At 54.0% G+C, this 20,250-nt stretch overlaps 1 protein-coding gene and 2 non-coding genes across 4 annotated transcripts in view; 2 read left to right on the forward strand and 1 right to left on the reverse strand.

Annotated features, from left to right (window-relative positions):
• The first annotated feature begins 1,822 nt into the window (after positions 1-1,822).
• On the forward strand, positions 1,823-1,894 carry TRNAC-GCA (transfer RNA cysteine (anticodon GCA)). The gene has a single exon. It is a non-coding gene; the product is annotated as a tRNA-Cys (tRNA).
• A 1,759-nt stretch (positions 1,895-3,653) lies between these two features.
• On the reverse strand, positions 3,654-3,725 carry TRNAC-GCA (transfer RNA cysteine (anticodon GCA)). Its single transcript has one exon. It is a non-coding gene; the product is annotated as a tRNA-Cys (tRNA).
• Positions 3,726-3,765: 40 nt separating this feature from the next.
• Positions 3,766-20,250, forward strand: part of LASP1 (LIM and SH3 protein 1) — a 40,638-nt gene continuing 24,153 nt past the window's right edge. Inside the window, exons 1-2 of one of the 2 annotated variants that reach the window (XM_020879529.2) lie at positions 3,766-3,795; positions 11,481-11,575. In XM_020879529.2, coding sequence (XP_020735188.1) covers positions 3,781-3,795; positions 11,481-11,575 — 110 coding nt within the window. In that variant the 5' untranslated portion in view covers positions 3,766-3,780. Of the gene's footprint in view, positions 3,796-4,405; positions 4,669-11,480; positions 11,576-20,250 lie in introns of those variants that run through there. The other variant, XM_020879525.2, reaches the window with a different exon arrangement.

Here is a 20,250-nt window from a genome sequence, read left to right on the forward strand (position 1 = left end):
TCAAGTGAAATCAACTGGCTTTAAAAATTCTGGAAAATTTAACAATTGGCTCTCACAAGCCAGTGTGAGTCGAATCTAGCACACTTGGGGGATTGATTTTTCAACAGCTACCAGCTACATACTGACAACTCTTCAAATCACATTTCCAATCTAGACATGTTTCTGAACTTCAGAAATAACTGGATCTCCAGCTGCATACTTAAAATCTCCTCTTAAATGTCTGTCGGGCACATCAGACAGCATATTGACCTTATACTAGAATATGAAGTCTATGAGGTAGGGGGCTGTACTTTATTACCTTTGTTTCAGAGTGTTAAAAAGAAACTCTTGAAGATTTTTTTTTTTGTAAATTTACTCCTTTCTCAGTGTTCTTTATCTCAGGAAATCACATGCACCCAGATAGTGAAGTCAGAAGAGTCATTCTTTTTTAAAAAAAATTTTTATTAAAAAATTTTTTTTTATTAAATTCCATGGACAGAGAAGCCTGGTCGCCTACAGTCCGTGGGGTCGCAGAGACACCACTAAGTGACTAACATGCACAAAATGCATAGTTAATTTACAATGTTGTGTTAGTTTCAGGTATACAGCAAAGTGATTCAGATATATATATATATATATATATATATATTTTATAGTTTTCCATTATGGTTTATTACAGGATACTGAATATAGTTCCCTGCACTATACAGTAGGGCTTTATTCTTTATTCATTCTATATATAATAGTCTGCATCTGCTAATCCCAAGCTCACAAGCCATCCCTCCCCAGCCTCTTGGCAACCACAAGTCTCTTCTCTATGTCTGTAAGTCTGTTTCTGTTTCCTGGATACATTCACTTGTGTCATATTTTAGACTCCATAAATAAGTAATATTATATGGTATTTGTCTTTCTCTTTCTGACCTTTCTTAGTATGATAATCTCTAGGTTCAGCCACAGTGTTGCAAATGGCATTGTTTCATTCTTTCTTATGACTGCTTAGTATTCTATTGTATATATGTATCACATCTTCTTTATCCAGTCAGTGGACATTTAGGTTGTTCCCATGTCTTGGCTATTATGAATAGTGCTGCTATGAACATAGGGGTACATGTATTGTTTAGAATTATAGTTTCATCCCTAGGACCAATGCAGCAGCCAATTCCTTTAACTGGAATGCCCACTCCCAACAGATGGGCAAATGACTGTCTCTTTCATGTCATCCACATCTTAACTCCAAAATCACCGGTGAAGAAAGCTTTTCCCTGACTATGCATCTTGAAATATCCGCTCGTACCTCCCTAATACTTATCTTGTCTTTTATTTTAGTCATTTTCCTTATTCGTTTATTCATTTGTGCACTTGTTTCTATTCTGTCTCCATTTGATTTTAAAGTCAGTGAGAATGAGAACCTTTGTACCTATTGCAAGTATGCTCTGCACTTACAATGGGGCACATAATAGTTGTTTCCTAAAAATAGAGAGTGACCACTAGAGAACATAGCCAGGGAAAGTCTCTCAGTGGACACATCTGTTCAGCTGGTGCTTGCATTCTTTTTAGAGACCAGGAGAAAGGATTCCTTACTCAGTTTTGCAAGAAGCTCTTCTCTGACTTCTTAGGGTGAAGAGATGGGTGGGATCGTGGATAAAGAATTGAACTTAGAAAAGACAAAAGTCTACATATTTTCAAAATTCCATGTTTTTACTAGGTCTTTTAATGTTGTTCCTTGTTATTACTATTCAATATCTTGTAGCAAGAAGAAACTGATTTTGGAAAAAGAATTTTCAGAAAAAAGAAAAAGGCTGGAATGGATGTAAAAAGAATTTACCAGAACATTACCAGCAGAGGGGGTATAGCTCAGTGGTAGAGCATTTGACTGCAGATCAAGAGGTCCCCGGTTCAAATCCGGGTGCCCCCTTCCCTGGTTTTCCATTTTTCACAGCCGCAGGCTAACACAAAAGTCTGTGTTCAGAATCCAAAACTCTCTGGAGATTCTCAGAAAGTACTCTTAACCGTGAGAAGTAGAGAGAGACACAGTAGAAGTCACACAGGAATGACTGCACCACTTTCCCGGTGAGCACTCTAACTCAGTGGCAAGAAGCCCACCCACCTGTACTCTCAGAAGGTAGAAAGAAGGCTGAGATCTTTCCAGTTTGAGATCCTTCAAGACTTACTGGTTTGATGTTAATCATAGTTTCTTTGGAGGGGAAGAAATGGAATGCCTGGGCGGGGCAATATTATTTTGCCTAGTTCATAATAGCGGCGAAGTCACAGCACAGATTTAAGATGAAAAGTGGACGGCTTTCGTCTTCTTTATATTAGCTCAAAGGCAGGGTTTTGGCCTGATAAACCTGCAGGTGGAGTTTGAGGCCTGGTGTCCAGGAACGGGGTGAAAAATTAGCTCTTTCTCGCCTCTGGGCTTTGAACGGCACAGCAGGGGTGAAAAATTAGCTCTTTCTCGCCTCTGGGCTTTGAACGGCACAGCAGCTCTGCTTAATCGCCATGTCCAGCTTCACGACTTGCCTTTCAGTAATGCATGCTCAGTCACTCAGTCATGTCCCACTGTTTGCCACCCCAAGGATTGCTCCTCAGCCCATGGGATTTCCCAGGCAAGAATACTGGGGTGGATTGCCACTTCCTTCTCCAGACAGTAACGGGAGTCCTGGGGAAAAAAATATTCGAGTAGTATTCCCCTGGGGCCCTGAGGGATGACACAACCAAATTCCAAGTTTAAAATACCACAAATTCCCCCTGACTCAAGAAGCAAGCCTCTCCCACTATCCTTTCTTTTTCCTTTTTTTGGGCAAAACCTAGTCGAGAGGGTCGATCTTGCTGCCTGATCTTTTTCCTTGGACCCAACAGTGATAACCGCCAGTCACACAGTGGACAGTTATCTGTCCTCATCTTTAGGTTATGAAACTTAATGGTCTTGTATTGTTTGCTCAGTGGTTCTCAAAGTGTGATCCAGCAGCATCAACACCCCCTGGGAATTTGTTAAGAATGCAAATTCTCGAGGTTCCCCTCCAGGCCAAGAGTATCAGAAGCTGGTAGTTGGGGGGTGGTGGTGGTAGTGTTTTAAGGAGCTCTCTATTTAATTATGACACACTCAAGTTTGAGAACCACTACATTAGTTTATATCAGGATGTAACTTTATTTTTGTAAATTAAAATGAGCTTTTGGGTCGGTATTGACCATTTCCACATTTTCAAATTGCTTTCACTGTGCTGGTGTTATGAGCAATAAGGAAAGGTGCTTAGGGCACGCGCTTGTCACCGGTAATAAAGAAAGTTGAAGCTGGAGAAAATCTGTGTCTGTGGGTTTTCTTCTCTTGACCCATCCCTACCCAAAATGAAGCACCAAAGTGGGGGAGTCTTGCCTCCTGAACCAGCGCCTGGAACCGCCTTACACGACCGAGGCTGCCGCCGGTGACCGCAGAACGCCGGTATCTCCGGCGTGGGTCGTGGGGACCTGAAGTTTCTGTACCTGATTTGTGCCTGTACCCACCCCCTTCTGCTGCTGAGTACGAAGTAAAACCGAAAGCCTTCCGTTACGGTTGGAGAATGAGGAAGGAATTTTAAAACAGCTTTTCTCTATTTTCTCTAACCTAGGACCTGAGGTTAAAATATGGATCAAGAAGGAAGTAATTATACTAGACAAAAATTAGGAAGAAATCTCCAAGGGGGCACCCGGATTTGAACCAGGGACCTCTTGATCTGCAGTCAAATGCTCTACCACTGAGCTATACCCCCACGCCGCGCCTTGGCTTGGATGCGGCTCTTTTGGGTGTTGACACTGATACACTAAATGGGAACAGTAAAGGTAAGTAAGAAGAAAGAAACGCAAGAGGAAAAGGGATCAAGCGCAAAGCAGAAGGTCGATGGATTCGGGGAACTACGGGAAAGTTGAACGGCAGAGGCGCGGGGACGGAAGAACTAACCCGGTCTGCGAGGGACTGAGTCCTGGAGGGAGGGACGGGTTCCGCCCTACAAACTGTGGGAGAGGATGTTGCAGGGCATGGCTAACATCCTAGGGGCGGGGCAGGGGGGTTCCCGTTGATCCGCAGATTTCTCGCCAGGTACCGACGGGTGCAAAGAAGTCCCCAAACCTGGCGACTCCGGTTGGGTGTTCGAGTGGGTTCGAACCCCAGCCAGGACAGTTGCGAAGGGCTCGCCCGCCCTGCAGCCCAGGTGCCTAGATGTGCAACCGGATCGCCCCCGCCCGGCCTCCGGCGGCGGAAGGGCCCTGGGCAAGGTCGCCTGTCCGCGCCTGGCCTCCGGGCGCATTCCAGGGCCCTTTCGGCTCGCGAGCTCACCTAGGCGCGTACCGCTGGGCCCGCAGTCCTCCCTGGAACCCGCCCCCGCGCAGTCTCACGTCGCCGGGAGAGCGCGCCTCGCCGCGCGCGCCCCTGCCCGCGCCCGCGGCGCGTCCCCGCCCCGGCACAGCCCCTCCTCCCCGCTGTGTTTATTAGGGGAAGGAGGGCGGGGGCGGAGGCCAGTTCCCTAGCTCTAGCCGCCGTCGCTGTAGCCTGTGCAGTTAAAGCCGCGGCCGTCTCCCGCCAGCTCGCTCGGGGGAAAGAGAACGCGCGCGAGCTCGGGCGTCCTCGCCCCAGCCTTTCCCGGAGCCATGAATCCTAACTGCGCTCGGTGCTGCAAGATCGTGTACCCCACGGAGAAGGTGAACTGTCTGGATAAGGTGAGACTCGGGACTGGAAGACGGGTCTTTGCAATCCCCGAGCTCTAGATCGGAGGAGGAGAGCGGGGCTGGGTCTCTGCCGCCCCGTTACCGCGATCCCGGGAGGAGGGAAGGTGGGTGGTGTCATGGGGTGTGAGGGACGGACCCCAGTCTGGAAACCAGGAGATCCTGGGAGAGGAAACGAGTCCACGCTTGGCGGGCAGCCTCTACTGGAGAGGAGTGGGCTCGGTGCCCCGGGGTGGGGAAGCCGGGCCCCGGAGTGGGGGTGGGGGGGAATGAGGGAAGGTTAGGGGTGCAGTCCCGCCCCCTAGGGCCGGGAGAGTGAGAGCAGACGGCCGCTCCCTCTCCCCGCCTCGCCGAGCGCCAAGTAGGCGGAAGCGCTGGGCGCTGGGGGAGGGGGCGGCGGGGGGGCGGCGCAGAGGTTGGGGGCCCCTGCTAAGCAGTCCGCTCCGGCGGCTACTGGCCCGGCTTCCTGGCCTGGAGACTGGAGGGTGGGGGCCGTCAGCGGGCAAGTGTTGCCTCTGGTGAACTGGCCTTCGGATAAGGACCCGAGCCCCATCGCGAGAGCCCGTTTTTTGGACGACCTGCAGCCCTCTTGGTGGTTCAGCGGTTAATGGACTAGCCGGCGTTCTCCATAGCTTCCCAGCCCCCACCTCAAATTAGAAGCCCACTCCCAGCGTTGGTCCGCCCAGCGGGACCCGGGCGGGGTCGCTTGCTGGAGTAGGGTGGGTGGGGGTTGCCTCACTGAGATCTCCTGAAATTGTGTTCAGAGGCTGAGTCCACCCTGAAGAACAAAGAGCTAACTTTTCAGAGCAGGTTTCCCCAATGGAGGGTGGGGTTGGCTGAGTTCAGGGGGAGCCAAGAAAAGGGGGGACGTATTGGGGGGAAGGGAAGGTGGCCTTCTGGAAATTCACTGTCCTCTGGGGGCCCTTAGGCGGCTTCCTCCCCACCCCCCCAACCCCCGTCATGCTGGACTCGTTCATCTGGTTGCCATTATACTTTTTGAAGGGGGGCGGAGAGTGGAACTGGGTATTTCCTGCAGTTTGGGGTAGGATCCGGACCTCTTTTAATCTCGCTAAGGTCCTAAGGCAATCCACCTCCCCTCTCATCCCCTCCTTGGTCTGGAGGAGAGGCCTCTAGAATTCTGTCCCCTTCATCGTGCCTTTCATTCACCTCCTAAAGCTGGCCCCCTGTCCACATATTCCCTCCTTCCCGTCTGGACTGGCCAGGGGTTGGGGGCATGGGATGGAAGAGGGTGCAGGGCCCACCTGGAGTCAGGTATTTTTTGTGGGGGGGAAAAGGGTCGCTCCTTGGATTCTTTTGTCTTTCCCCTCCTCCTTACGGTTGGCGCTTCCTCAGTAACCTTTGGCCTCTGAGTCAGGGTGAGGGGGTGGGGTTCCATGGTTCTGAGATCATTTTGATACTGCTCTTGGAGGAAGGGATCATGTGGGGCTGGTGCTGTTTCAGTCTTCTCTCCTGGGCCTGGCTGGGCAGGAGAAGAGAAAGGCCATGTTATGGTGCAATGAGTGTGGGTGCTGACCTTCCCAAAGACCATGCGGGAGGGCAGGACTTGAGCCTGGGGGCAGGAGCTGAGAGCCCTCTGGCCTTGCACACTGGTGTTTCTGCTCTTCCCTGGTGGGAGGGATTTTGGCCTCTGCATCTTGAGTTCCTTGTGCTCCCCTTCTGCACAGTCATGAATTGGGAAGAGGCAACGGCCACTTTCCACCCACATAAGGCAGAAGCAGTGTCTGATGGAAGGACTGCTAGCCTGGGCGTTGGAAGACTTGGTCCTAGTTCCAGGTCTGCTCACCACCGGCTCTATGAATGGCTCTAGGCCTCAGTGTTCACAGCCTGTCAGATGGGTATGATGATGTCATTTCCATGAAGGTGGGGAGGTGCACTCAAGTGCCTGTCACAGCGCCCGGAAGGGGATGTGGTATAGGCTGTGCGCCCTCTCCTTTTCTGGGGTACTCTGTCCAGCCCCATACCTGGCTTTCCCTGTAAAGACCTTTGGTGTCCGAGGGGAGGGTGCAGACCTTTTAAGGTGCCCTCCCCAGCTGTTTTCTTTCCCTCTCAGGAAGAGGACATTCAGGTGGAGGGCGCCCTGGGAAGTGAGAGTTGGCGGTTCCTCTCTCTTCTTAAATCTCTGCCTATAGGAGGTTTCCCTGGGGAGATGTCACACCCCTGCCCTGGAATATCCAGGTATCAGACTGGTTCCTCCCAATGCCCTCCAGGCAGTAAGGGCAGGCACTAGGAATGGGGGTCTGATGCCTGAGGAGGGACGTTCAGTCCCATAGACACAGTTGCTAACCAGCTTCCCAAGACAACCCATTTACAACAGGAGAGAGTCAAATTAGACTCACCTGTTTCACTGCAAGTTCCTAGGACCCGCCATGACCCAGAGCACAAGCTGCGTCCTTGGTGTCAGCCTTTCCTCCTCTCTGAGCCTTATCTCCTAAAGGCTTAGGTGAGTAAAGGCTGCATCACCTCCGATGGCCACCCTACCGTCAACCTGCATTACCCAGCGTGTCCTCCTGCTGAATAAATGTGTATGGCTGGCCACGGTGTTTGAGGTTGAGATATGTTTCCCCAACTTACGGGATTAGAGTTGGGGAAGAAGCAGGGTGTTGTTGCTTGCTCATTCATTCAGTGAATATTAAGCACCTACTTGGTGCCGGGCCCTCTCAGGCTCCTGCAGGGCCTCTGCAGAGGGAGAGAGGCTGTGTCTCAGAGTGTCTTCTACCTTTTGACAGACTTGGAGTTTGGCCCTAGATCACATTGGGAGGCATTAACATGGGGACTCGTCGAGTCCCCCTGGCCTGGCTTGCTTTTGCCAAGCACCTGAATACAGATGGAGGCGTTGAGGAGGGTAGAGGATTGGTGGGCTGAGTCCCCTGGACTCCCCCATTGGGAGGGCTCCCTGCCTCTGGTTGTCTGAAGTACCCTCCTCTCTCCCTGTCACCCCCCAGGTGGCAGCAAGGTAGAAGGAAACGGGCCTGGACACAGACGAGGGGAAAGGCCTGTAGCCCTGGTGCCTCGTTTCCTAGCCAAGAGCACCCCACAGTCATCCCATGCATAGACTCCTTGGAATGTGCCAGGCTGTCTTCCCGGGAGCCTCGCAGAGCAGATGCGATGGCTCCTGTAAGTTATGACCCCCGTAAGCAGAGGCCCAGGCAGGTCATGCGGTTCACTCCCCGCAGCCCGAGCTGGAATTCAGCTCTAAAGTTCTTGGTGCTCAGCTCTTCTGCCTGTTGTGTTTGCAAAAAAGTACTTTACTTTACACCATCTCCCTAATGTTTGTAGTGGGCCCTCCCCTTCCTGACCCTGGCCTGTGGAATGCTCGGGGCCTGAGCTCTTGAACCAGGAATAGTACTCCCTGGGAATCTGGGGAGGTGCGGCCGTGGTCTCTGCCTTTAAGCCAGCCTCCCAGGTAGCCAGCTGAGTTAGTGACCCGGCCGGGGTGGGGCTGGAGGAGTGAGAAACTGTAACCCTGGGTGACAGGAAGGGAGGGAGAGGTCTCATACTCTAGCCCTGAGTCATAGGGCGCCCGGGTGGTGAGGGTGGAGTGGGCAAGATCCCAGGCGGCAGGCACAGCCACCTGAAGTTCACCGCACCCCCCACCCCCAGAGCTGTGAGCAGTTGCTCCCCCCACCTCTACCGTGACTCCAGAGAGAGAAGGCTGACCCCAGCCTTGTCCAAGTGCAGGGGATCTTGCTTCTGTCCCCAGCAGCCTCAGTTTGCCTTTCTGTGGAGTGGGTTGCAGCTTTGGAGCTCCAGGCCAGGAAGAGTGGAGGCTGATGCTGGAGCCTGGGACATGGGCTGAGAGGCTGCTAACGGGCACCAGAGAACTAGGTTTTGGTGAACAGGGAAGCCGTGGACTTCCAGGGCCGTGGGGAGGATTCGAGTTGCCTGTTTAGCGGTAACTGCTCGCTGAGTCCTGGGAATGCTTCTGTGAAACCTTACCTGTGGCCTGTAAGAAAGAGGGGACTCTTGCTCTGTGGCAGGGCTCCTGGGGCAGAGAAAAGGGGCGGACAGAGGGTCACTGTGGGGTGTTACTGACGTGTTTCCCTGACTGTGTCCGTTACCAGACCTGACTGAGACAGGGATGGGTGTCTTTTCATTTGGGGTCTCCTTGGGTCTTCCTGGTCCACAGGGGCTATTGAATGACTTGCCATTCTCTGCCCCCCATTCCGCTCACTCTCCTGTCTCCAAAAGGACACAGTGGTGGAAGCTGCTGGATTTTCTTGAACCTTTCTTGGCGCCTTCCTCCAGAGAGGGGAGGGAAGTGAGGCTAGGTCACCTCCCAGCACCTCCATGGGACTGGGATTTTAGTTCCAGTTTATAGATGAGTTCCATAGTTACCCGGAAGGCATTCAGTCCCCTCCTTTTCATTATTCTTTTCCTGGACCCCCTGGTAAGAGAACAGATGACCACTCCCTAGCCTCTAACGTGTCTAGCTGTGAGCAGGAGGTGTCTGGAGGTGAGGTGGGGAAGAGCTATAGATAGAAATGGGCACTGTGCCCTTGTATGGGGCTCCGCTTCCTTCCAGTGGTAGCTGGTGGCAGGGGTGCCTTGGAGAACCCCTGGATTGGCTGCGGGCCCTGTACCCTAGCCTGGTTGGTATACTCTGCCCCCTTCCCAAGGGGCTTGGCTCCAGGGTGGGTACCTGGCTGTGAGCTAGGGTGCACGTGTCTGCGTCTCTCCCTTTGTCTCCCCCAAGTCAATCAGGGGGGCACCTTTGGAGGTCCCCAGGCCCAGGACAGTGCAGATTCCTGCCTATGTGTGTGTGAAAGTGGGTCATGGTCTGGATTCCAGAGAATGTTTTTCCTGGCAGGCCCCTGCGGGGGTGGGGGGAGGCGGGGGCCCAGGCAGGGGCATGTGCGGCTAAGCAGGCAGAGGCCAGCAGACTGGTTGGTGACAGAGCTGGGGCACTCTGCCAGCACCTCCCAGGCATTGCGGGAGGCTGGTGGGGGGCAGGGATCACTCTGTTCTAGGTTTCCCGTGGGCTGTGGCATCAGCCCAGGTTGGGTTGGGAGCCCAGCTTCACCAGCCTCCTCTTTGCTTCCAGACTTCCCCTGGCCTTCTTCCCAAAGAGCGGTTCTCCTGCTCCTTTGGTCACTATTCCACTCCTGAAGAGGCCTTTGGGCCTCCTTGATAGGAAAAGTACCCTATTAGAAGGTGACTCCCCCCCCCCCCCCACACACACACACACAATTACCCTGTGGGCTCTGGTCAACACAGGCCAGGGTTAGGGAGGTGGTATCCCAACCTCTTAACCTTTTTTTCTGTCCCTTTCTCCTAAGTGGCCCAGAAGCACCTCTTGGCTGGGAATTACATTTGAAAAGCACTACCTCGGGGGAATTTCTTGATAGGTGGCCAAAAACCAGGTGTTTGCTGGGTACCTTGAAAGTCTCCCCATGCCCTTCCCTGGCTTCTGGCCTCGTTCTCTGAGGAATCAGGAGGATGTCCCTTGGCTCCTGGGAAAGGGGGCAGGGAAAGGCCAGCTGGGTCACCCCAGCAGCCCAGATTCTGGGGCCCTGGAAGCTGGGCTCCTGGTAGGTGCTATCACCGGGCCTCGTCCTGGGTTGCCAGGTGCCGGGGGTGAGTCTCTCATCTGCCGGGATTTTCTCGAGCTTCAGCATTTCTCGGGATGGGGTCACCTCTGTTACATCACTTCCCTTGCCCTCGTGGTCTTGGACGCTATTCCCCTCCCTTGGCGGCCCTGGATTGATCCTCGCTCTGTTCTGGGTCCCTGGCCTTTGCTGGGGTGTTTCTGGTCACTCAGTCTCACTCACAGGTCTTCTAGCTGTGACTGGGCACAGTAGAGCCCCGCCTGCACCCCAGCACTCACACACCTCCTGCCCAGCCCCCTCAGCTGAGGGTCACCCCTGCCACACCCAGCACCTGGCATTTGAGTACTTAGAGCTGCCGGGTGCTGTGCTGAAGGTTTTATAGGTGATTTTTCATTTATTTATTTATTTTGTGTGATTTTTCATTTAAACCTCAACAGTCCCAAAAGAGATGGGTATTAAGGTTTCCATTCTGCAGACACAGAAGTGGCTCAGAGGTGTGGGTCCTGACCGAGGTCACCCAGCTAGCCAAGGTGGGGCTGTGATGCCCACTATGCAGGTGGGGGATCCACCTCCAAGCAAAGCTCTATTGCCTCCGAGGGAGGCCCCCTGAGGGATGAGACCAGCTGAGGGATGGGAGAGGGGTGAGGGGAGGGAGGGAAGTGGTGTGGATGTACTGGCTAGAGCCTGGGGCACTCACCCATACTCTGGGCAGGGGTCCCTCAAGAAGAGGAGGCATTGGGGCTGGCGCCTTGCCCAGGCCCACGTGTGTCTGGTGTGGGATCTGGGAAGGCCTGGGTGCATGGGGGCTGGGCCCTCCTGTCCCCCTAGACCTTGTCTAGGCTGAGGCGCTGCACCTCAATGTTCAGCAGCAGCGGCTTCTTAGCAACGCCTGGTGCAGCTTTGCATAAGCAATGAGGCTTCTCCTCCTCAGGCAGGCAGGCTGCAGGAGTGGTCTGGGGGAGGTGAAGCCAGTCTTGGGGGGGGGGTGCAGGGGGGTAGTTTTTCCCCACTCACTCTGGGGGCTGCCCTTCTTCCCCTGCAGACAGGATCAGTGGGACAGAGGAAGGTGTCATCAGCTGTTGGAGCCCGTGACCTGAGATGTCCTTGGCTCACTTCTATGGGGGGGTGGGGTGGTGGTGTCTGTTCCAGTCCCAGAGAGGAATGCTCCTTCCTGGGGCTTGATCCCCCTTCCTAAATCCTCCTTATCTGACGGTGTCCTCCCTCTGCCTCTGCCCCCAGTTCTGGCATAAAGCATGCTTCCACTGCGAGACCTGCAAGATGACCCTCAACATGAAGAACTACAAGGGCTACGAGAAGAAGCCCTACTGCAACGCGTGAGTCCGCCTCGGGCAGGGGCTGTTGGGCGGGCACTTAGGGCTTCCCTGGTGGCTCAGATGGTAAAGCGCCTGTCTGCAGTGCAGGAGACCTGGGTTCTATCCCTGGGTCAGGAAGATCCCCTGGAGAAGGAAATAGCAGCCCACTCCAGTAGTCTTGCCTGGAAAATCCCATGGACAGAGGAGCCTGGCGGGCTACAGTCCATGGGATTGCAGAGAGTCGGACACGACTGAGCGACTTCACTTTCACTTTCAGAGCTTCCTTCTGTTCTGATACCCACAAGGTGGCAGGGCCCAGCATTTCCACACTCTGCTCCACACGTTTTAACTGTGTTGAGTCTTCTTTACCACGGCTGGATGATAGTCAGGACTGTTAATATGCCCAGTTTACAGAGCAGGAAACTGAGGTTTGAGGAAGGGAAGGGACTTTCCCAAGATGAATGACTAGCGAGAGCCTGGTTAAGTCCCTGTATAGCTAGCTTATTCTCTCCACCGCACTCTGCTGCAAGGGAGGGATCCACGTGGTCTTTCAAGAAAAGATCCTGTTTCTGGCCTGTTGTGTTCTCCGAGTTACCTTCCACATTCTCACTGTGACGGCAGCTGACTTGTCACCTCTCCCCTGCCCTGTCTACCAGAGAATCTAGGCCCTGGGCCTGGGGGCCCCCTGACTGTCATTTCTTGAGACTGGGGAGCAGCATGAAGGGTGTGGCCTGACCCTAGGCAGAGCTCTTCGCTGCCTGCTGAGGGAGGCAGAGAACTTTGTGTCTTTTCCAGTGTGAGTTTGCTCTGGCCTGCTGTGGAGAGGTGGGTCGAGGTGGGGTCTCCCATCCTAGGGAGACACCCTGTCCCCTCCCATGCAGTTTCAGAGAATGCAGTGCCTTAGGGTTGATCATGTGCAGGCCTGGGCTCACGTAGGACTTCACAGCCTTGCTGCTCTGTGGCGGGCTTTGGAAGGTCAAGTCACTTAAGTAGGCGGCAAGGTCAGCATTCAAAAAAATTTAGGATCTGACTTGAGTCCCTTTATAAAAGAACTATTTCTGTATTTATTTATTTGGCTATGCTGGGTCTTAGTTGTGGCATGCAGAATCTTTAGTTGTGGCACGTGAACTCTTTGGTTGTGGCATGTGGGATCTAGTTCCCTGACCAGGGCTTGAACCCCGAGACACATGCATTGGGAGCACAGAGTCTTAGCTACTGGACCACCAGGGACGTCCGAGTCCTTTTTTTGTTTTTTACCTTTTTAAATTCTCAGCCTGGAGGCTTTGTACAGCTGAAGTTCACATAGGAGGGGAGCTTTGGGATTTGTCTAAAAGGAGTTGGGGTCTTAAACCCCTTTGAATGGCTGTCTCCCCCTTCCGGGAGATAGTGAAGGACAAGGAAGCGGACATGACTTAGCAACTGAACAACAACTCCCCCTTCCTGTCTTCCCCTCCCTGCTCACACTACAGCCTCATCTCCTTGGCTGGAGCCTGCATCAGGCACTTACTGCCTGCCGGTTGCTAGATGCCAACCTGTGCCAGGTGCTGGGAAAACCGATAAAATCTCAAGCCCAAGAAGCACCATGAACCTCCTCCCTTCTGGGAGGGACTGGGACGCTGGGGAGACTGCCTGGGCTAGAGAGAGGGTCACAGCTAGGTCCTGGCTCCTCCTTCAGCTGCCCCTTCTCTATTAGCTCTACTGGTCCTCTTTCCTCTGCCGACCCCTCCCATCCTCCCCCCAAGGGAAATGGGACATTCTTCAAATTCTTAAAGGCTCACACAAGCCCTGATTCTCTGCCACTTCCTCCCTCTGTTGGGGAGTGGGGTGGGGTGCGGCAAAGCCAGAGGCTGGGGCGGTTAACCCCTTGATTGCTGGCCCACTTCAGGCTAGTTTCTGGGCACGAGACTCCTTTGGGGGCAGCTTCTGAGCCTCTGCTCCTCAAGGCAGGAGTCTGGCGGAGGAACTCAGTGGGCAGCAGGGACTGAGGCGTCTTCTGTCTCTTCCGGAGACTCTGGTAGCCTAGAATTCAGTGAGCTCTGGGAGTTGGAGGAAGAAATCAGGCTTGTCCTTGTTTTCTCTGTGTGTTCTCAGCCTAGTACCAAAAAGTCCCAGCTTACTTTTTTCACCCTCTTCTAGGAGGCTGCAGCCAGTAGGGGTGGGGAGCTCCTGTAGGGCTTGGGGGGCTCCAGGGAAGGCAGAAGATGACACACCCCTCCCAGATGCTGCTTCCCACCTGCCCAGGGTGAAATTCTCCTGCCTCTCCTGGCCTCCAGCCAGAACAGCAGGTTGATCCCTCTCTGTTCCCCCAGCCTTCACAGCTCTTATTCTTCCTGCCCAGCTGACCTTTGATCTAGCTGGGTTGTTACCTGGGAAGGACCCAGGAGGAGGGGCCAAAGACTTGGGGAATTTGTGACCCAGCTGTGTTTCTTGGGAACTCTGGCAGCACCTTGCCTGAGGCAGCCACACTCCCTTAAGCCAGAGTCTGCTGAGTGGCTGGGCTGTGCCAGTGAGCCAGACAAGGGATTCTGGGGTATCTCAGATGCAGGCCCAGCTTGTTTTGGGCACACTCTGGACTTGTCTGGTCCTCAGTTATCCCGTGGTTCAAAATTCCCACCTAGGGATGCTGGAGCCTAGACCAGTTTTACTGAACAACTGTGCTGTGCCAGGCACTGTGCTGAGTGTTCACTCTCATCCCTTCCTGTTTTCTTCCTGCCTCTGACCCCATCCACCCGTGACATTCAGGTTCCCCAGTCTCGGGATTTCTAGGCTATAGCTGTGCCCCAGTTCCCAGCCTGGCCTTGCTGTGTGACGCTCAGGCCTGGCTTTTCAGTACTTCCTGCTCAAGACCCAGAGGGACAAGTGATCACTCCTGGCCCCAGGCCCTTTGCTAGGGAGTGAGCCCACCTAGGGAGGGTGTATTCGAGTTGGTGTGCAGGGGGGCCTCTGCGTTCTCTGGTTAGTCCCTGAGCCAGGATCTTGCAGGAGTTGGGCAAGAGAAAGAACACTGTCTGTTTCTCCCTGGTGGGTTCTGAAGACTGAGATTTAAGTTCTGGAAAGTGACTGAAGGCAGCAGAAAGGCCTCTTGTATTCTCTCTTTGCACCAGACTTGTCTGGGGTGAGGCTGGGGAGAGAACACAGGCCAGAGCCCGCAGCCGGCCTTCTGGGTGGTAGTGGACCCCCAAGGCTTTGCATTCACACACGTGCCTCTGGATATCCAGACACACGCCGCCGGCTATGGGGCCAGGGGTAAGCGCCAGGGAATTGGACTGAATAGGCCGCGTTTGTGTTCATACTTCCAGGCCATTGGCACCCAACACTGCTATGGCAAGGTAGAGGGAAGCATGCCTGTGTTTGTATAATTCTTTCTCGAAGCATCTAGGTAGGTGAGGTGAGCCTGTTCCATTGGTTAGAGGAATATATATGCCCTCAATTTATGCCCTCGATGATTTGTTTTGTAAACTACTTTTTCTGAAAGTGGGGCAAATCTGGTCACAATTACAAACCTGGTCCTTTGTCTTGTCTCCAGGCAAATAATTGAAGAGCCTGGAGGTCGGGGTGAGGCTGGGTGGGGTGGGGCTGGTTGGGGGTGGGGAGGAATGTTCCTGTTCTTCCTCCTTGGAGCCCATGAATCAATGGAGGCTGCCAACCTGAGGCAGTTGCAGGCCTGGGGGACCAGCTTCTGGGGTGTTAAGTGGACTGGGGCTGGGGAAGAAAGAGGAATGCTCAGTTGTATCTTTCTGGGCCTGTCCTTCAGTTGCTTTGAGCTGTGGGCTCAGGGGCTGAGGAGGGTGGAGGTGTCCCTGGTTCTAGGGAACGAGAGACTGTGGTCCTTTCCCTAGGCCTCGGGGGTGAGGTGGGACTTGTGCTGGTGGGGCTTGAAGTATCTCTGGAGTCTAGTTAACTGGGGATGGGGCAGTGGCAGGCACATCCAGGACCGGGGTCTGGGGCTCTCCTGCCTCCCCAGAATTCTCTGCCTCTGACTGGGAAAAATGAGATCAGGAGAAGGGAGTAGGAAGGGGTGTGTATGCTATGTTTAGGGGGGCAGGGAGTCCAAAGGGGCACACATAGTAACCTCTAGGCAGCCCCCACCTCACTCTCACCTTCCAGCTCCTTACACTGAGACGTCAGGGCCTCAGGAAACCTCAGGGATCACTTTGCTTCCGAACAGCCCATTTTATGGATGAGGAAACTGAAACCCAGTGTTTCCATGCCTTTCCTGACTAGACATGATCATTTCTCTTTGTGTATTGCCATCGATTTTGATTTTTCATTTTATCTACAACCCCTGAGGGCTGGTCAGTTCTTCTTCTTGTCTAGCCTTGATCTTTCCAGCTGCTCATTTTTTCCTCTGGTCAGACAATGCCTCTTTGTTGTTTCCTGTCCCCACCGTTTGGCCCCTTAGGCCTGGGGGACTGGTGAAAAACAGGGTTAGAGGGGAGTCCTCCCTGACTGCCCAAGGGCAGTGTTCCCAGCAGGGGGATCAGTAGCTCCTTCCACAGGCAGGATGTCAGGGCTGTGGGTTGTTTTTCTTTTTTTTTTTTTTTTTTCCCCTTTTGGCGAAACCAAAGGCTCGTTGTTGCTTTTTTGCTGTATTTTTGTTCCTCCTTGAACAAAAAGCTGTGGCTTTTGAAGGGATCCAAGGCTGAAAGGGGCAAGGCTGCCTGTCGAAAGCGGGTACTGGGCTTCCAGGATACTGGTCTATTCTTGTTCTGTGTCTGGAACGCGGCTGATAGTGGGACTAGGGACAGGGCTTTGCCCTCCAAGCGATCCCTGTCATCAGTAAGCCCGTTGCAGGAGCCCTGCAGTCCCTTCAAGCAGGAAGGGGACTCAGAGGTCCTCTGGGGGAGCCCCCACTTCTGCACTGCCCCCCGCCCCGAGGTCACTGTCTGAACCTGCTTTAGAAATGTCAGAAGGAGTAGGTGCTGGGGGTGGCTGAGAGACCCCAGACGGTTGTCTTAGAATAGCCATGGTTGGAAACTGGTTGGCTTTAAAAGAGGAAGTTCTCCACCCACCCAACCAAGCATTTCTTTCCCCAGAACTAGGAGTAGGCTGGTGTTCACCTGGGGGAGGGAAGTCAATCTGCCCTTAGCTGTCCAGACATGTGTGGAATGGGGGAGAGTGCATTGGGCCAGATCTCTGTCCTTGACACTGAGTCTCAGCCTCTTTATCTGTCAAATGGGCACAGGGATAATGCCTGCCTTTTCTCGCCCAAAGCCTTGTGGCAGGTTTCAGGGGAGAATGTGCATAGGATACAATGTATCCTGAAGTAACTTTACATGACTCTGACTTCTCCCAGAGGCCTGGGCTGCTGCCAGGTGCCTGCTTATCTTGCTCAACTCTGTTCTTGCCCTCCTGAATGCTAGATCCCTTCCCCTGCATCCTCCACCCCCAGGCTTCCTGTCCTAGTGGGCTGTCTCCGTCCCTCTCTTTCCCAGAGCAGCTGATACTGCCATCGAGGGTGGGGAGGGACATCAGCAGAGGGCCTGCCACTGGGAATGATTAACAAGGGGCCGGGTGCAGGCTGGCCCACAGAAGGGACAAAGAACAGCTGTGCTCTGGACCCAGCTCCAGGCCAGGGTTGGGAGGCCTGGTTCTCCCCACCCTGGCCCCTCATTCTCTCATTGTGTGGGCCCAGGCTGTTGTTGGGGCTGCGGTACCAGTGGGGTCACTAGCTGGGGTGGGGGACCTCTCTTCTGCCCTAGCGCCTACATTGGGATACACATATTTCCATTCATCTCGACTGGGATCTGAGGGTAGTAATGAGGGAGGGTGGCGGAGCTTCAATCTGAAGATGGAGAGGGAGGGAAAAGGTAGAATCCCCAGCAATTAATTGTTTCTGGGAGGAGGTCACATCAGTTGTAGCCCTCTTGAAGACAGTCGTGCTGGTGGGGGAGGGGCACAGCCCTGGCCTTCTTGGGTCCTGCCCTGAAAACAAATCTGGGGCTCACGTCTTCCTCATCTGAACTGTCTACAAGTATCCTGCAGACACAGCCTCCCAGTTTTGCCCTCACGGGTTCCTCTGCAGTTGAGGATACCCTGGCTGTCTGTGTCTCTTCCCCCACCCCCACAGACTCGCTCTGTCTGCCTGCTCTCAGCCGCTCTGCTGCCTGGAGCTGAGGATGAGGTTGCCATGGGAACCCGAAGCGCAGTGAGCAGGGGACAGGAAAGGCAGAGTTGTCTCGCCAGGGTTGGGGGCTGTGGGAGGGGACAGGGTTGACCCAGCAAGAGGAATATAGCCCATGCTTATGTCTGCCTGCCTTTTTCTGACCTGGGGTTGGGGTTTAGGAGGCAGGGGTAAGAGATCGGTGGCTCCAGAGCCCCCCTTTAATCTATCTTAATCTGATGCTTAAAATCCCCCTCCTCCTTCCAGACTGAGCTGAGTTGACGACATCCAGGCTGGTTCCCCCTTCCCTTCTGATGGGATTAGTGTTCTGGCCCCAGGTGGGGGCGCTGAGATCTTGGGGTCATGGTGGCTCCCAAGAGAGAATGAAATATCTGCCAGCCCCATCCATGCAGACTCCCGCTGCATGGTGGGGGGTCTCCTGAGAGCCTCTGGTGGACTGTAGATGTGTGAATGTGGACCTGCTGGCCTTGGCATCTAGGAGATGAGCATTGCAGAGGCCTGTCTATATATTCACCACATGTGAGGAATAGCAGAACGTTCAGGAGCCGCAGAATTGCAGAGTGGGGGCACGGCAGGTGTCTGTGTCTGGCTGACCTTGGACCACTGGACCCGGCACTCCCATTTTAACCCTGTACCTTCAGGCAAATGGGAAACTGCAGGCTGGCAGACTGGCTCCTGTGCATATGTGTTTTCTGAGCCTGCCAGACAAATGCTTTCCCATCAAATGATAATTACACCATCTTCTTTGAACTGACTCTTCAAGTTCTGGGCCAGAGCCACCCTGAAGGTCTTCTCCAGCCCCCTGCTTCTGGACCTGACCTCCCTCCTATGCTCATGAGCCTCCACTTACAGACACTCTCCTCACGACACCACCAGCCCTTGATGCTATCATAATGGCTCTGATTTGGTGGGAGAGTCCTCTCCAAAGCCTCTCTCAGTTGACCTCAGATCTCTTGCCAGTCCTGCTAGAGATCTTACTTAGATCCCTCCTGCTGTTCTCCTTCTGTGCTCTGGGAACAGATTCCCAGTTGATCCTCCCTTCCCCTGGAACTCAGGAATTTTGAATGGAGCTTCTCCACTGTGGGTGGCCCTGGCTTCGTGGAGCTGGGCCAAACCTGGGACTGGGTCTACAGCCTTAGCCCCACCTTCATCCATGGAAGACTTCTGCTGCCAGCTGCAGGCACCTGTATTTGCTTTTTTTAGTCTCTTCTCTGGAGAAGGCAATGGCATCCCACTCCAGTACTCTTGCCTGGAAAATCCCATGGACAGGGGAGCCTGGTAGGCTGCAGTCCATGGGGTCGCTACGAGTCAGACACGACTGAGCGACTTCACTTTCACTTTTCACTTTCATGCGCTGGAGAAGGAAATGGCAACCCACTCCAGTGTTCTTGCCTGGAGAATCCCAGGGACAGGGGAGCCTGGTGGGCTGTCATCTATGGGGTCACACAGAATTGGACACGATTGAAGTGATTTAGCAGCAGCAGCAGCAGCAACAGTCTCTTCTTTCACTCTTCCCACTGCTCAGGGAGCCACGGGCTGGGCTGATCTGGGAGGAAGGACTCAGGTGGGCAGTGGAGGCTAGGAGTTGGGGCATTTCACCTGGATCTGCCTGGTAGAATGGGGCACAGGTGAAATCACCTTGCTGTGATTCTAGGTCCAAGATGGTGAAACAGCTCACAGGGAAGAAAAGATTCGCCCGAGTCACCCCGCAAGGCAGTGGCAGGGCTGGGCTCCTTCTAGCCACTGCTCCTCTCCCATTTAGTTGGGTTCTCTAGCACCTGAGTCCTGCCCTTGACACGGGGAAGTTGTGTGATTACTGATAGCTTTGGCTCAGGATGGGGGCAGGCGGCTGGAGAACATGCCAGGCTTGATGAAACCCACAGAGGTAGGAGGGCTGCTGGTGACCAGTTCCACAGCACATCAGCCAACCTGGGTGGCTGGAAGCGGGCGATCCGTCTCTTACCTGGGGATAGCCTGTGAGTTGGGCACCAGGCCGTGGTCACAGTTGAGGTGAGGCGTGGTCAGCCAGGGCTGAGAGTGGCCCGCCCTTGGCTCCTGCTTGGAGAAGCCACCCGCCAGTCCCTGAAATCATTGGGGCCCCTGTGGACCCCCAGCCCTTTCGCATACCAGCACCTGCACACAGACCATAGTGACTCAGGGCTGCCTCTCTAGCTAGTTTTCTAGGGACCCAGAGGGGTGGCGATGGAGGAGACCTGAGTTCTAATCCTGGCTCAGCTTCAACAGCCCGTGTAGGACATTTGTTTATTCAACAAAAATTTACTGAACACCAGATTTCTGTTTGGGGATAAGTCAGTGAAGAAAAAACACTGAGAACCCTCTTACCTCAGAGAACTAGTGGAGAAAAGACAGTCAACTGATGTGATAAATAATCATGAAGTCTGCTAAGTGCCCGGCACCAGCACACAGCCTCTTCTCGAGGAAATGAGGGGTTTGGACTAGATGGCCCTGGAGGTCCTGGCAGGCTTGGCTCTGAGGGCTGCCCTGGCTACTGCCACCTCCAAGCCAGGCCTTCTGGGGGATAGGACCCTGGGCTGGCCTGTGTCTGGAGGTT

This window comes from Odocoileus virginianus, chromosome 17, assembly GCF_023699985.2.
Source record: "Odocoileus virginianus isolate 20LAN1187 ecotype Illinois chromosome 17, Ovbor_1.2, whole genome shotgun sequence".
NCBI lineage: Eukaryota > Metazoa > Chordata > Mammalia > Artiodactyla > Cervidae > Odocoileus > Odocoileus virginianus.